At 43.3% G+C, this 14733-nt stretch overlaps 1 protein-coding gene across 1 annotated transcript in view; it reads right to left on the bottom strand.

Moving 5' to 3' along the window:
* LOC120052128 (anoctamin-8-like) overlaps positions 1 to 14733 on the bottom strand; it is a 57879-nt gene that overhangs the window by 22680 nt on the left and 20466 nt on the right. Inside the window, exons 2-6 of the mRNA XM_038998972.1 lie at positions 6899 to 7009; positions 6285 to 6417; positions 1384 to 1522; positions 1153 to 1249; positions 688 to 804 (exon numbers count right to left, since the gene is read on the bottom strand). Of these exons, the coding sequence (XP_038854900.1) occupies positions 688 to 804; positions 1153 to 1249; positions 1384 to 1522; positions 6285 to 6417; positions 6899 to 7009 (597 nt within the window). The remainder of the gene's footprint in view (positions 1 to 687; positions 805 to 1152; positions 1250 to 1383; positions 1523 to 6284; positions 6418 to 6898; positions 7010 to 14733) is intronic.

Below are 14733 nucleotides of genomic sequence, written 5' to 3'. Positions count from 1 at the left end.
CAGACTTGTGGAGGTCTACAATTTATTTTCTGAGGTCTTGGCTGATTTCTTTTGATTTTCCCAAGATGTCAAGCAAAGAGGCACTGAGATTGAAGGTAGGCCTTGAAATACATCCACAGGTACACCTCCAATTGACTCAAATTATGTCAATTAGCCTATCAGAAGCTTCTAAAGCCATGACATCTTTTTCTGGAATTTTCCAAGCTGTTTAAAGGCACAGTCAACTTAGTGTATGTAAACTTCTGACCCACTGGAATTGTGATACAGTGAATTATAAGTGAAATAATCTGTCTGTAAACAATTGTTGGAAAAATTACTTGTGTCATGCACAAAGTACGTGTCCTAACCGACTTGCCGAAATTATAGTTTGTTAACAAAAAAATGTGTGGAGTGGTTGAAAAACGAGTTCAACTGTACATCATGAAAGATTCACCCAGCACAGCCTGACTGCACTCACAATTCACTTACAGCAAACACTAGTCTATCAAGACGGAGGAAAAGAACACAACCAGTTCTGTGTGTGTGAGAGTGTTAATTGGGGAGAACGGGCTTGTGATAATGGCTGGAGAAGAAAAAGTGGAATGGTATCAAACGCATGGTTTCCATGTGTTTAATGCCATTCCATTCACTCCATTCCAGCCTTTTTTATGAGCCGTCTTCCCCTCAGCAGCCTCCACTGGTACTGACCTAGTGGCTGTTTCTCACACACGGCCTGCACCCAGGACTTCATCAGCTGACTGAGGATCCTCTGCTCGTGGAGCGGAAACACCTTCTGGATCACGCCCCGCACACTTAGCTCTGGGACTGGTGGAACACACATACAAACATGAATTCTTATTTTCAAACACACAGAGTACAAAGTGGTACACATAGAAGCATTCAGGAGCACACACACACACACACACACACACACACACACACACACACACACACACACACACACACACACACACACACACACACACACACACACACACACACACACACACACACACACACACACACACCACACACACACACACACACACACACCGGTATACAGTATTAAGTATGTTATTGGGATTAACACAGTGCTGGGTATAAACAAGTTACACAACATTATTTACTTCACAGTGACTAACAAAGGCAAAACAAACAACAAATGCTGCTCACTGATTGGCTGTCCCTCCAGGAACTGTATGTTGTGAAGCACCTCTCCATTCTTGGCACGTAGATTGTCGAGCCAGTACTTGATGATGCTTTGCCTCTCCTGAGGAGAGATAGGGACCGACTGGTCAGACAGAATCAAATCTTCAGGTTCTCAGACAAGGTTATTTATCACACAAGTCTGTGTGTGTGTGCGTGCGTGCCTGCGTGGGTGCGTGCGTGCGTGCGTGCGTTGACCTGTGATGTGAAGAAGCATAGTTCACTCTCAATGTTCTCATAGATGTAGTCTTCTTCACAGGAGAAGCTGCGTGTTCCTCCCCCAAACTCTGGCTTCACTGATTTCCTCAGACCCATCTCCTCTGCCCCACGCAACAGACTGAGACACAGGGAGAGAGAGTAAGAGGGAGAGAGTTAGGGAAACACACACAGGCTTCCACAGGCCCACAAGGCTGGAGCAGAGTTGGGATGGAGAAACACACACTCACAAACCAACAGAGGGGCACAGAGTGACAGACAAGCAAACAGACAGGTGTTAGACACTCACACACACACACACTCACACACATACAATAAAAACAAGAACATACACACAAAGATTGGAATACATGGTCTAATGTGAATAAGACCTGGCCTGGCATGCCACGCATCTGATAAGAATTCCATATGACACATCCCATGATAGATGCACATGAAGGGACCAAATAACACTGAACAGAGCAGCAAAGGAAAGCCTGAGTAAACTCTGAATGACAGCATTCTAGAATGACAACAGTATCTATTCTAGGTTCTACTTCGCCTCTCCTCTCCTCCTCCTATCTCTAGAGGCTGACTATGCAGTTGTGCTCTGTTCTCTCTGCAGAATGATAAGCCCAACTCACACAGCTACACACACACACACACACACACACACACACACACACACACACACACACACACACACACACACACACACACACACACACACACACACACACACACACACACACACACACACACACACACACACACACCTGAGTGAGGCCACACTTCTATTAGCTGGCATTTACCAGCACACATCTATCATACTGTTATGGCCCTCTCGGGTCGTGAATGAAACAGCTTTACAATATAGTCCATAGTACTGAACTCAACAATGACTGAAACCGATCAACGATCTAAGAAGAAGGATTATATCTATTTATAGGGTAACACAGACTGCATTTACTCAAATCCACAATTTCTTATCCAGATGAAGCCAGTATGTTTTAGAGAGGTATCCTGCTACTGCCAAGACTCTTTACGAGGGGTCGTGACTGAACACGTCCAAGCACCCAAGCTTCTATTGGATTAAAAGTTAAAATAGCCTTATTTTCCTTTCAATTCAAGAAGTCTTTACCTGCGTGTAGTGTCCCGTTGTCATTGGCCACTGCTAACCTGGGTTAAATAACCAAGTCTAATACTGCTGAGAGGGCTAGCCTAGCCAGTTGTACTCTATACAGCTTGCTCTATGCTAATTTAGACAATAATATATCACCAGTAATGAAAAATCCAGCCCTGCTTGCGGGAAAAAACAGCGAACTCAGACCTAGTGAATGGATTGATGAATGTTGCCATCTGCTAGAAGATAAATACGATAAGCAAGAATTTCAATAAGCATTTTTCTATGGCTGGCCATGCTTTCCACCTGGCTACCCCTACCCTGGCCAACAGCTCTGCACCCCTCGCAGCAACTTGCCCAAGCCCCCTCCCCGCTTCTTCTTCATCAAAATCCAGATAGCTGATGTTCTGAAAGAGCTGCAATATCTGGACCGCTACAAATCAGCTGGGCTAGACAATTTGGACCCTCTCTTTCTAAAATTATCTGTCAAAATTGTTGCAACCCCTATTACTAGCCTGTTCAACCTCTCTTTTGTTTCGGCTGAGATCCCTAAAGATTGGAAAGCTACCGCGGTCAGACACTCTAGACCCAAACTGTTACAGACCTATCTATATCCATCCTGCCCTGCCTTTCTAAAGTCTTCGAAAGCCAAGATAACAAACAGATCACCGACCATTTTGAATCCCACCATACCTTCTCCATTATGCAATCTGGTTTCAGAGCTGGTCATGGGTGCACGTCAGCCACGCTCAAGGTCCTAAATGATATCATAACCACCATCGATAAAAGACAGTACTGTGCAGCCATCTTCATCGACCTGGCCAAGGCTTTCGACTCTGTCAATCACCGCATTCTTATCGGCAGACTCAACAGCCTTGGTTTCTCAAATGACTGCCTCCCCTGGTTCACCAACTCCTTCTCAGATAGAGTTCAGTGTGTCAAATCGGAGGGCCTGTTGTCTGGACCTCTGACAGTCTCTATGGGGTGCCACGGGGTTCTCAGGCCTACTCTTTTCTCTGTATATATCAATGATATCGCTCTTGCTGCTGGTGATTCTCTGATCCACCTCTACGCAGACGACGCCACTCTGTATACATCTGGCCCTTCTTTGGACACTGTGTTAACAAACCTCCAGACAAGCTTCATGCCATACAACACTCCGTCCGTGGCCTCCAACTGCTCTTAAATGCTAGTAAAACTAAATGCATGCTCTTCAACCGATTGCTGCCCACACCTGCCCGCCCGCCCACCTAGCATCACTACTCTGGACGGTTCTGACTTAGAATATGTGGACAACTACAAATACCTAGATGTCTGGTTAGACTGTAAACTCTCATTCCAGACTCACATTAAGCATATCTGTAACGGCTGTCGTCTTCCTCGTCTGAGGAGGATAAGTTAGAAGGATCGGAGGACCAATGCGCAGCGTGGTAATTGTTCATCTTACTTTAATAAAGGTGAACACTCAAAATACAAAACAACAAAAGTGACAACCGAAACAGTTCTATCTGGTGCAGACACACAAAGACTGAAAACAACCACCCACAAAACCCAAAACAAAACAGGCTACCTAAATATGGTTCCCAATCAGGGACAACGATTGACAGCTGCCTCTGATTGAGAACCATATCAGGCCAAACACAGAAATAGCAAAACATAGAAATACAAACATAGACTGCCCACCCCAACTCACGCCCTGACCATACTAAATAAAGACAAAACAAAGGAAATAAAGGTCAGAACGTGACAATATCCAATCCAAAATGAAATCTAGAGTTTGCTTCCTATTTCGCAAACAAAGCCTCCTTCACTCATGCTGCCAAACATACCCTCGTAAAACTGACTATCCTACCGATCCTTGACTTCGCCGATGTCATTTACAAAATAGCCTCCAACACTCTACTCAGCAAATTGGATGTAGTCTATCACAGTGCCATCCGTTTTGTCACCAAAGCAAAATATACTACCCACCACTGCGACATGTATGCTCTCGTTGGCTGGCCCTCGCTACATATTCGTCACCAAACTCACTGGCTCCAGGTCATCTATAAGTCTTTGCTAGGTAAAGCCCCGCCTTATCTCAGCTCACTGGTCTCCATAGCAACACCCACCCGTAGCGCGTGCTCCAGCAGGTATATTTCACTGGTCATCCCCAAAGCCAACACCTCCTTTGGCCGCCTTTCCTTCCAGTTCTCTGCTGCCTATGACTGTAACAAATTTCAAAAATCACTGAAGCTGGAGTCTTATATCTCCCTCACTAACTTTAAGCCAGCTGTCAGAGCAGCTTACCGATCACTGCACCAGTACACAGCCCATCTGTAAATAGCACACCCAACTACCTCATCCCCATATTGTTATTTATTTGCTCCTTTGCACCCCAGTATCTCTACTTGCACATCATCATCTGCACATCCATCACTCCAGTGTTAATGCTAAATTGTAATTATTTCACCACTATGGCCTATTTATTGCCTTACTTCCCTAACCTTACTACATTTGCACACATTGTACATAGATTTTTCTATTGTGTTTTTGACTGTACGTTTGTTTATCCCATGTGTAACTCTGTGTTGTTGTTTGTGTCGCACTGCTTTGCTTTATCTTGGCCAGGTCGCAGTTGTAAATGAGAACTTGTTCTCAACTGGCCTCCCTGGTTAAATAAAGGTGAAATAAAAATAATTTAAAAAAATAAGTGAACGCGTATCATTTTCTTTGAACCTTCTATCTCACGACTATTAGCATTTCCATATCACTTTCATGGTTCAACACACGTTTAAATCGTTTCAGCAGCAGTAAATGAGATTACATACATTAGCTTTTCTATCACATTCATTTGGGTGATCCAATACACCTGAGATTGAGCGTGCAAGTATGTGTGACTGTGTGTATGTGAGATTGTGTGCACACACATGCTGGTACAGCCATCTGCCTTGAGCATTTCTTCAGTAACGCACACTGACACACTTACAGAAAGCTCTCTCTCTTTCTCTCTACTCCGTTCTCTTGTTAAGAGGTGAAAGCCACCCTTAAATCACTCGGGATAGCATAGTCAAGAGCCCTTGAAAACAGATCAGTCAGCACAGCAGTCTGTCAGCACAGCAGACATCATCTAACACAGAGTGAACAGCATTGTGGGGTAGTGTGGCTAATGCCCTCTGCGCTGTTACTTTGGTTGTTGAGTATTTACCCAGAGTCATCTCTAAATCCCCTGGTATTTACCCAGAGAGGTAAGATACAGCATAATAGTATCATGTACAGTACAGCGTTTAGAAAGAGTTGAAGCTATTGTAGAATGTAAGTCCTTCCAACATTCTACAATGAAATTCTTGTAAACTTTCCCCAAATTCCCTGGTTTCCCAGAAATCCTGGTTGGAACATTCCTGGAATAATGAGAAATTAAGGAGGTAATCTGGGAATCCTCCAACCAGGAGTTCTGGAAAACCAGGGAATTTTGGGAAAGTTACCAAATCTAGGTCCAGATCTCTTAGCAGTGGTTGTAATACACTCACATACAGCAAAGGGAGGCCACACTAGTATTGCTAATACACTAACTAACCTTCTGCTGTTGATGTAGGAAATGTTCTATTTATGGTCAGTCAAGACACTAATTCAAACAGGTTTACTAAAGCCTCGGTAACTACCCTCTATCCCAGGATCCATTTAGATGCTAACAATAATAAATGACAATTATTTCATACTGCAGCACACAAGGTCATTGTCTATGCTGTACATTAGCTGGCCATGCCCCCCGCCCCCCCCCCCCCCCCCCCGGGGTTCTTACTTCTCATAGGTTGCCGTAACGAAGAAGGCATGGACGCGCGTGCGTTTGTGATGTCGGATCTGGATGTTGAGTTCTGGAATGCCCAGACGCAGGTGGTTCAGTAGCCATAGCAACGTGTGGTCATCTGTCTGGTCTGTCACAGGAAAGCAATAGAATGGAGATTAAACACACACAGTACATGCATGTTTAAAAAAAAAATACAATTATTTGGTTACATCATCACAATAACGGTTTTAATGAAAATTCCAACCTTCGAGATATTAACAACAGTTTTACTGTGAAATTGTTCCACATAAACCAACACAGAAACACTGTTTTTAATTAAACTCAGACGTAGCATCATTATCTCAAAAGAGTAAATAACCCATATTAGTATCATTACTTTCACACTAGCCTGGAGCGATGAATGCGTGTTGTCTAATGAGCATTATGTTCCAGTAATGACTGAGAAGAGTAGCACAAGCATATCTATGTACTGGGATGGCTAATGTTGCTATTACACTATCACCATTCATAAAGTCAGGCCACAGAGACCAACATGAAAAATGACTTCTGCTTTTCAAAGTGCATGGATGGCCGTGCAAACGTGTAGGTAAACAAAAACAAAGAGACACCTGAGAAAGTCATGAGGATGTCACAGTTCTCAGTGGGCACGGTCTTCATCCAGGACTTATGAGACATTATGTACCTCCCAGCCTGCAGCAGCCGCTTCCCAAATAACTTATCTAGAGAGGAGAGAGAAAAGAGACATAGAGAGAAAGAGAATCACAACGACAGTCACCTTTCAATAGTGAAGCAGACAGACAGATTAGGACACTTCTTTTCGAACTGTCAGTCAGTGCTTCCCCCCCCACACACACACACATCCTTTCCACACACATCCTTTTCCTCTACCACACACACATCAATTTCCTCTACCACACACACACACACCCTATCTGCCAAACACACAGTGCATTTGTAAAGGATTCAGACCCCTTGACTTTTTCCACTTTTGTTACATTAAAGCCTTATTCTAAAATGGATTAAATATTTTTTTCCCCTCATCACTCTACACACAATACCCCATATTGACAAAGCAAATACAGTTTTTTTATGTTTTATGTTTTCAGAAACACATAATTTACATAAGCATTCAGACCATTTCCTATGAGACTCGAAATTGAGCTCAGGTGCATCCCGTTTCCATTGATCATCCTTGAGATGTTTCTACAACTTGATTTTTAGTCCACCTGTGGTAAATTCAATTGATTGGACATGATTTGGAAAGGCACACACCTGTCTGTACAAGGTCCCACAGTTGACAGTGCATGTCAGAGCAAAAACCAAGCCATGAGGTCAAAGGAATTGTCTGTAGAACTCTGAGATCTGGGGAAGGGTACTAAAAAAAATCTGCAGCATTGAATGTCCCCAAGAACACAGTTGTCTCCATCATTCTTAAATGTAAGAAGTTTGGAACCCCCAAGACTCTTCCTAGAGCTGGCCATACGGCCATACTGAGCAATTGGGGGAGAAGGGCCTTGGTCAGGGAAGTGACCAAGAACCAGATCTTCACTCTGACAGAGCAAAATAGTTTCTCTGTGGAGATGGGAGAACCTTCCAGGACAACCATCTCTACAGCACTCCACCAATCAGGCCTTTATGGTAGAGTGGTCAAACGGAAGCCACTCCTCAGTAAAAGGCACATGACAGCCCGCTTGGAGTATGCCAAAAGGCACCTAAAGGACTCAGAAATTCTCTGGTCTGATGCTGTGGGGAATTTTCCAACAGGACAACAACCCTAAGCACACAGCCAAGACAACACAGGAGTGGCTTCGGGTCTCTGAATGTCCTTGAGTGGCCCAGCCAGAGCCCGGACTTGAACCCGATCTAACATCTCTGGAGAGACCTGAAAATAGCTGTGCAGCGACGTTCCCCATCCAACCTGACAGAGCTTGAGAGGATCTGCAGAGAAGAAGGGGAGAAACTCCCCAAATACAGGTATGCCAAGCTTGTAGCGTCATACCAAAGAAGACACAAGGTTGTTATCGCTTCCAAAGGTGCTCCAACAAAGTACTAAGTAAAGGGTCTGAATACTTATGTAAATGTGATATTCCGAGCTGACAAGGTAAAACTCTGTCATTCTGCCCCTGAGCAAGGCAGTTAACCCACTGTTCCCAGGGCGCCGATGACATGGATGAAAATTAAGGCAGCCCCCCGCACCTCTCTGATTCAGAGGAGTTGGGTTAAATACGGAAGACACATTTCAGTTGAATGCATTCAGTTGTACAACTGACTAGCTATCCCCCTTCCCATTTTCACTTTATTTCCTTTTTTTTGCTATAAATAAATAAAAATAACTGTTTTTGCTTTGTCATTATGGGGTATTGACAAAGCAATTGAATCCATTTTAGAATAAGGCTGTAACGTAACAAAACGTGGAAAAAGTCACGGGGTCTGAATATTACGGCATTGTACACCCGTCCCCTCTCTATCTGCCAGAATTAAATGTCACCCTACTTCCGTCTGCAAAATAAGAGCGAGCGAGTCAAACTTAACCCCTACCTTTCTGGGAGACATTGTCAACACTCTCTTTCTCCTTCTACATTGTCAACACTGACTATCTCTCTCTCTATTACTGTGTATGTGTGTGCGTGTTCATGCACATACATGCGTGCATGCATTCATTCCTATAAGTGTGCCTGCATGTGTGCGTGAGACCATACACACACAATGTGTGGCAATTTGCATATACTCCAGAATGTTATGAAGAGTGATCAGATGAATTGCAAAGTCCCTCTTTGCCATGCAAATTAACTGAATCCCAAAACAACATTTCCACTGCATTTCAGCCCTGCCACAAAAGGACCAGCTGACATGTCAGTGATTCTCTTGTTAACACGGGTGTGAGTGTTGACGAGGACAAGGCTGGAGATCACTCTGTCATGCTGATTGAGTTCGAATAACAGACTGGAAGCTTCAAAAGGAGGGTGGTGCTTGGAATCATTGTTCTTCCTCTGTCAATCATGGTTTCCTGCAAGGAAACACGTACCGTCATCATTGCTTTGCACAAAAGGGCTTCACAGGCAAGGATATTGCTGCCAGTAAGATTGCACCTAAATCAACCCTTTATCGGATCATCAAGAACTTCAAGGAGAGCGGTTCAATTGTTGTGAAGAAGGCTTCAGGGAGCCCAAGAAAGTCCAGCAAGCGCCATGACCATCTCCTAAAGTTGATTCAGCTGCGGGATCGGGGCACCACCAGTGCAGAGCTTGCTCAGGAATGGCAGCAGGCAGGTGTGAGTGTATCTGCACACACAGTGAGGCGAAGACTTTTGGAGGATGGCCTGGTGTCAAGAAGGGCAGCAAAGAAGCCACTTCTCTCCAGGAAAAACATCAGGGACAGACTGATATTCTGCAAAAGGTACAGGGATTGGACTGCTGAGGACTGGGGTAAAGTCATTTTCTCTGATAAATCCCCTTTCCGATTGTTTGGGGCATCCGGAAATAAGCTTGTCCGGAGAAGACAAGGTGAGCGCTACCATCAGTCCTGTGTCATGCCAACAGTAAAGCATCCTGAGACCATTCATGTGTGGGGTTGCTTCTCAGCCAAGGGAGTGGGCTCACTCACAATTTTGCCTAAGAACTCAGCCATGAATAAAGAATGGTACCAACACATCCTCCGAGAGCAACTTCTCCCAACCATTCAGGAACAGTTTGGTGACGAACAATGCCTTTTCCAGCATGATGGAGCACCTTGCCATAAGGCAAAAGTGATAACTAAGTGGCTCGGGGAACAAAACATCGATATTTTGGGTCCATGGCCAGGAAACTCCCTAGACCGGAATCCCATTGAGAACTTATGGCCAATCCTCAAGAGGCGGGTGGACAAACAAAAACTAACAAATTCTGACAAACTCTAAGCATTGATTATGCAAGAATGGGCTAACATCAGTCAGGATGTGGCCCAGAAGGTAATTGACAGCATGCCAGGGCAGTTTGCAGAGGTCTTGAAAAAGAAGGGTCAACACTGCAAATATTGACTCTTTGCATCAACTTCATGTAATTGCCAATAAAAGCCTTTGACACTTTTGAAACGCTTGTAATTATACTTCAGTATTCCATAGTAACATCTGACAAAATATCTAAAGACACTAAAGCAGCAAACGTTGTGGAAATTAATATTTGTGTCATTCTCAAAACGTTTCTGTTTCTCAAACTAGACAAACTAGCAACGGGTGTGGCTGAAATAGACGAATCCACTAATTTGAAGGGGTGTCCACATACTTTTGTATATATACTGTATCTTCTATAAATCATATATCATGAGTTGAACTAGATACCACAGCCCTATAATCACCTGCCACATTAAAACACTTCTTCTCTGACCAGTCCACCGTGACCTCTAGCCACATATCTGATTTATACCAGCACTAGTCAAACAGTCAACTAAGCTAATCACCAAGCCCTTGACCAGTTGAATTATGTGGTCTAGAGTGTATATTTGGAATATATACAAAATATGTTGAATAGCTAGGTGTCCCCATGGAACTGGTTTGAGAAATACACTGTTCAGCTCTGTGTGGTTCTGCTTCCTGGAACAGACTGAGGATGAAAGAGGGGCAGAGTAGGACTACTTCCTGGAAAGAATGCCCAGGGGGTGTTCCAGAGAAATAAAAATAGCCCCATACTGTCAAGGTGTACATAGCAAAGGTAAAATAAGGTTCAGATTGTTCATCTGTAACACTAGATAACCTTCATGCATGCATCACTTTGATACATAGGCAGTCTGAACATGCAGAGTTGAATTTGGAGTTCTTACAGAGATAGTTAAGGAATTTCATCCAACTGGGCACACTGGTTGAATCAACATTGTTTCCACATCGTTTCAACGTGGAATAGACGTTGAATTGACATCTGTGCCCAGTGGGATTTTGTTTCAGGATGTTATTCTATTCCAAATAGTGATTTAACAAATGAAAACAATAGAAACAAAACGTAAAAAACATTTATGTTTCAGTTTCATCTTAAGAGTTATTATTCACAGTCTCTAAATCCATCCTGTTCCCCATGCAGTTGCAGTTTGGCAGAAAAAGAACAGCCTGACAAGCATTCTAATGAGGCCTGTATTCACTGCTCTAGACACACACACACACACACACACACCTTCTGAAAGCCAACACCTCCACAATACCTCGATTTATGAACCTCACTGACAGGCACACTGCTGTGCATCTTACGTGTGTGTGGGTTTTAGTGTGTGTGTTCGTCTCTGTGTTTGGGTAATGCTCATAGGAAAACCCATTTCACACTGGTGGTGTCTCCATTTTTATTTAACTAGACAAATCAGTTAAGAACAAATTCTTATTTACAATGACGGCCTACGCCGGCCAAACCCGGACGACGCTGGGCCAATTGTGCGCCGCCCTATGGGACGCCCAATCACAGTCGGTTGTGATACAGCCTAGAATCAAACCAGGGTCTGTAGTGACACCTCTAGCACTGAGATGCAGTGCCTTAGACCGCTACGCCACTCAGGAGCCCCCATTTGCCCAGACATTGCCCATCAGGGCTTAAGTGGGGACATTTTGCCGGTCCCCACAAGGAAAAAGGTTAGGCTTAGGGGTTAGGTTTAGGGTTACAAGTAGGGTTAGGGTTAGATTTAGGGTTAGGAGTAAGGGTTAAGGTTAGCTTTAGGGAAAATAGGATTTTGAATTGGAATCAATTGTTTGTTCCCAACAAGGATAGTAAAACAAATGTGCGTGTGTGTGTGTGTGTGTGCTCTGCTCACGTGGCTCCCCTGCAAGAGGAGGTCGTAATTTCCACCAAAATACCATGGCGAGACAAGCGCACCTGACACCATGCTGCTGAAGAGACAGAGGAAAATACAGTCCCTATCAACAGACCCAGGGTCAGCAGTCACAGACAAACTCAAGCATTTTACTGGGAAATCACTGTTCTAGGAACAGGGCTTATCTAGCGACAGCTAGGCCAAGGCACCTGCTCTGTTATGTGTACTCAAGTATGGGCTCCACTGATCTCTCACCTTTCCGGTATTGTTGAATAATATTACATACGGTACCAGTCAAAAGTTTGGACACACCTAATCATGCAAGGGTGTTTTCTTTAGTTTTACTATTTTCTACATTGTAGAATAATAGTGAAGACATCAAAACTATTAAATAACACATATGGAATCATGTAGTAACCAAAAAAGTGCTAAATCAAAATATATATATATACACATTTTAGATTCTTCAAAGTAGCCACCCTTTGCCTTGACAGCTTTGCACACTCTTGGCATTCTCTCAACCAGCTTCACCTGGAATGCTTTTCCAAAAGTCTTGAAGGAGTTCCCACATATACTGAGCATATTGTTTTTCCTTCACTCTGCAGTCCAACTCATCCCAAACTATCTCAATTGGGTTGAGGGATTGTGGAGGCCAGGTCATATGATGCAGCACTCCATCACAGCCTGGAGGTGTGTTTTGAGTCATTGTCCTGTTGAAAAACAAATGATAGTCCCACTAAGCGCAAACCAGATGGGATGGCGTATCACTGCAGAATGCTGTGGTAGCCATGCTGGTTAAGTGTGCCTTGAATTCTAAATAAATCACTGACAGTGTCACCAGAAAAGCACACCCACACCATCACACCTCCTCCTCTATGCTTCACGGTGGGAACCACACAGGCGGAGACCATCCGTTCACCTACTCTGCATCTCACAAAGACACGGCGGTTGGAACCCAAATCTAAAATTTGGACTCATCAGACCAAAGGACAGATTTCCGCCGGTCTAATGTCCATTGCTCGTGTTTCTTGGCCCAAGCAAGTCTCTTCTTCTTATTGGTGTCCTTTACTAGTGGTTTCTTTGCAGCAAATCGACCATGAATGCCTGATTCACGCAGTCTCCTCTGAACAGTTGATGTTGAATTGTGTCTGTTACTTGAAGCATTTATTTGGGCTGCAATCTGAGGTACAGTTAATTCTAATGAACTTATCAACAGCAGAGGTAACTCTGGGTCTTCCTTTCCTGTGGCGGTCCGCATGAGAGCCAGTTTCATCATAGCGATTGATGGTTTTTGCAACTGCACTTGAAGAAACTTTAAAAGTTCTTGACATTTTCTGGATTGACTGACCTTCATGTCTTAAAGTAATGATGGACTGTCGTTTCTCTTTGCTTATTCGAGCTGTTCTTGCCATAACATGGACTTGGTCTTTTACCAAATAGGGCTATCTTTTGTATACCACCCCTACCTTGTCACAACACAACTGTTTGGCTCAAAAGCATTAAGGAAAGAAATTCAACAAATTAACAAGGCACACCTGTTAATTTAAATGCATTCCAGGTGACTACCTCATGAAGCTTGTTGAGAGAATGCCAAGAGTGTGCAAAGCTGGCATCAAGGCAAAGGGTGGCTACTTTGAATAATCACACAAATAAAATACATCTTGATTTGTTTAAAACATTTTTGTTTTCTATATGATTCCATATATGTTATTTCTTAGTTTTGATGTCTTCACTATTATTCTACAATGTAGAAAATAGTAACAATAAAGAAAAACCTTGGAATGAGTAGGGGTGTCCAAACTTTTGACTGGTGCTGTGTATATATATATAATAATATATAGATAGAAACAATATAATAATAGAAAAGCAAGGCATAGGACTAAATGGAATATAATGTATTATTGTAAGACCTCACGAGGAAAGAGCTTTTTTTTAGGGGGGGGGGGGGGGGTAATGCTGAAGGAAATGCAAACAAACATGTAAATTCACTAACCTCAACCTCCCCCCACCTCCCACTGCTACAGTAAATTCACTTCAAACAATGGTTACATAGACTACAGTAGTTTAAAAAGGCAAATGTTGAGGCCTAGGCCTACATGTAAACAAGTAGGATCGTTTACATGTTAGCTAAGCATCTTGCAGTGACATCAGCCAAAGTAATTCACTTTTCACTGAGACTTTAAATACTATCACTCTCTGAGCACTACAGCTCAGGTTTCTGTGGTTTAGCTGTATTCACAGACACTTCAGAGTATATTAAGTGGTTGAGAGCATCATATTGAATCCTGGGGGTCGACTCAGGGGGTGGGCCAGTACATGTGAACAAGCTTTAGGGGTGCTTTCATGGTGTCTATATCCAGAGCGTGATGCGCTGTGCAACGCCAACATGTCACATACTAAATTACTGCATACACAGGACAACACAGATGGGATGTCAACTTTGACTAAACAGACCTGGCACTAACTGCTTAATACACATTTATAACAAAATTCTGACTACATAAATGTGCGTTCACGAACCAAGAACTGTTCGTAACATGTTTATTACACATTCATAACAGCATTCATAAACTACAAATAGGTTCTGCTGGGACTTTTTCCAAGTACATGTTATGTAGTGACCCCCAAAAAATGTCTCCTCTGTCAATACATGCTGACCACACCACTCGCGTTACATGTG

The sequence above is a fragment of the Salvelinus namaycush genome, chromosome 8 (assembly GCF_016432855.1).
Source record: "Salvelinus namaycush isolate Seneca chromosome 8, SaNama_1.0, whole genome shotgun sequence".
In the NCBI taxonomy this organism is placed as follows: domain Eukaryota; kingdom Metazoa; phylum Chordata; class Actinopteri; order Salmoniformes; family Salmonidae; genus Salvelinus; species Salvelinus namaycush.
Note: the sequence above shows the minus strand (reverse complement) of the source record. Positions and strands in the feature narration are given on the sequence as shown.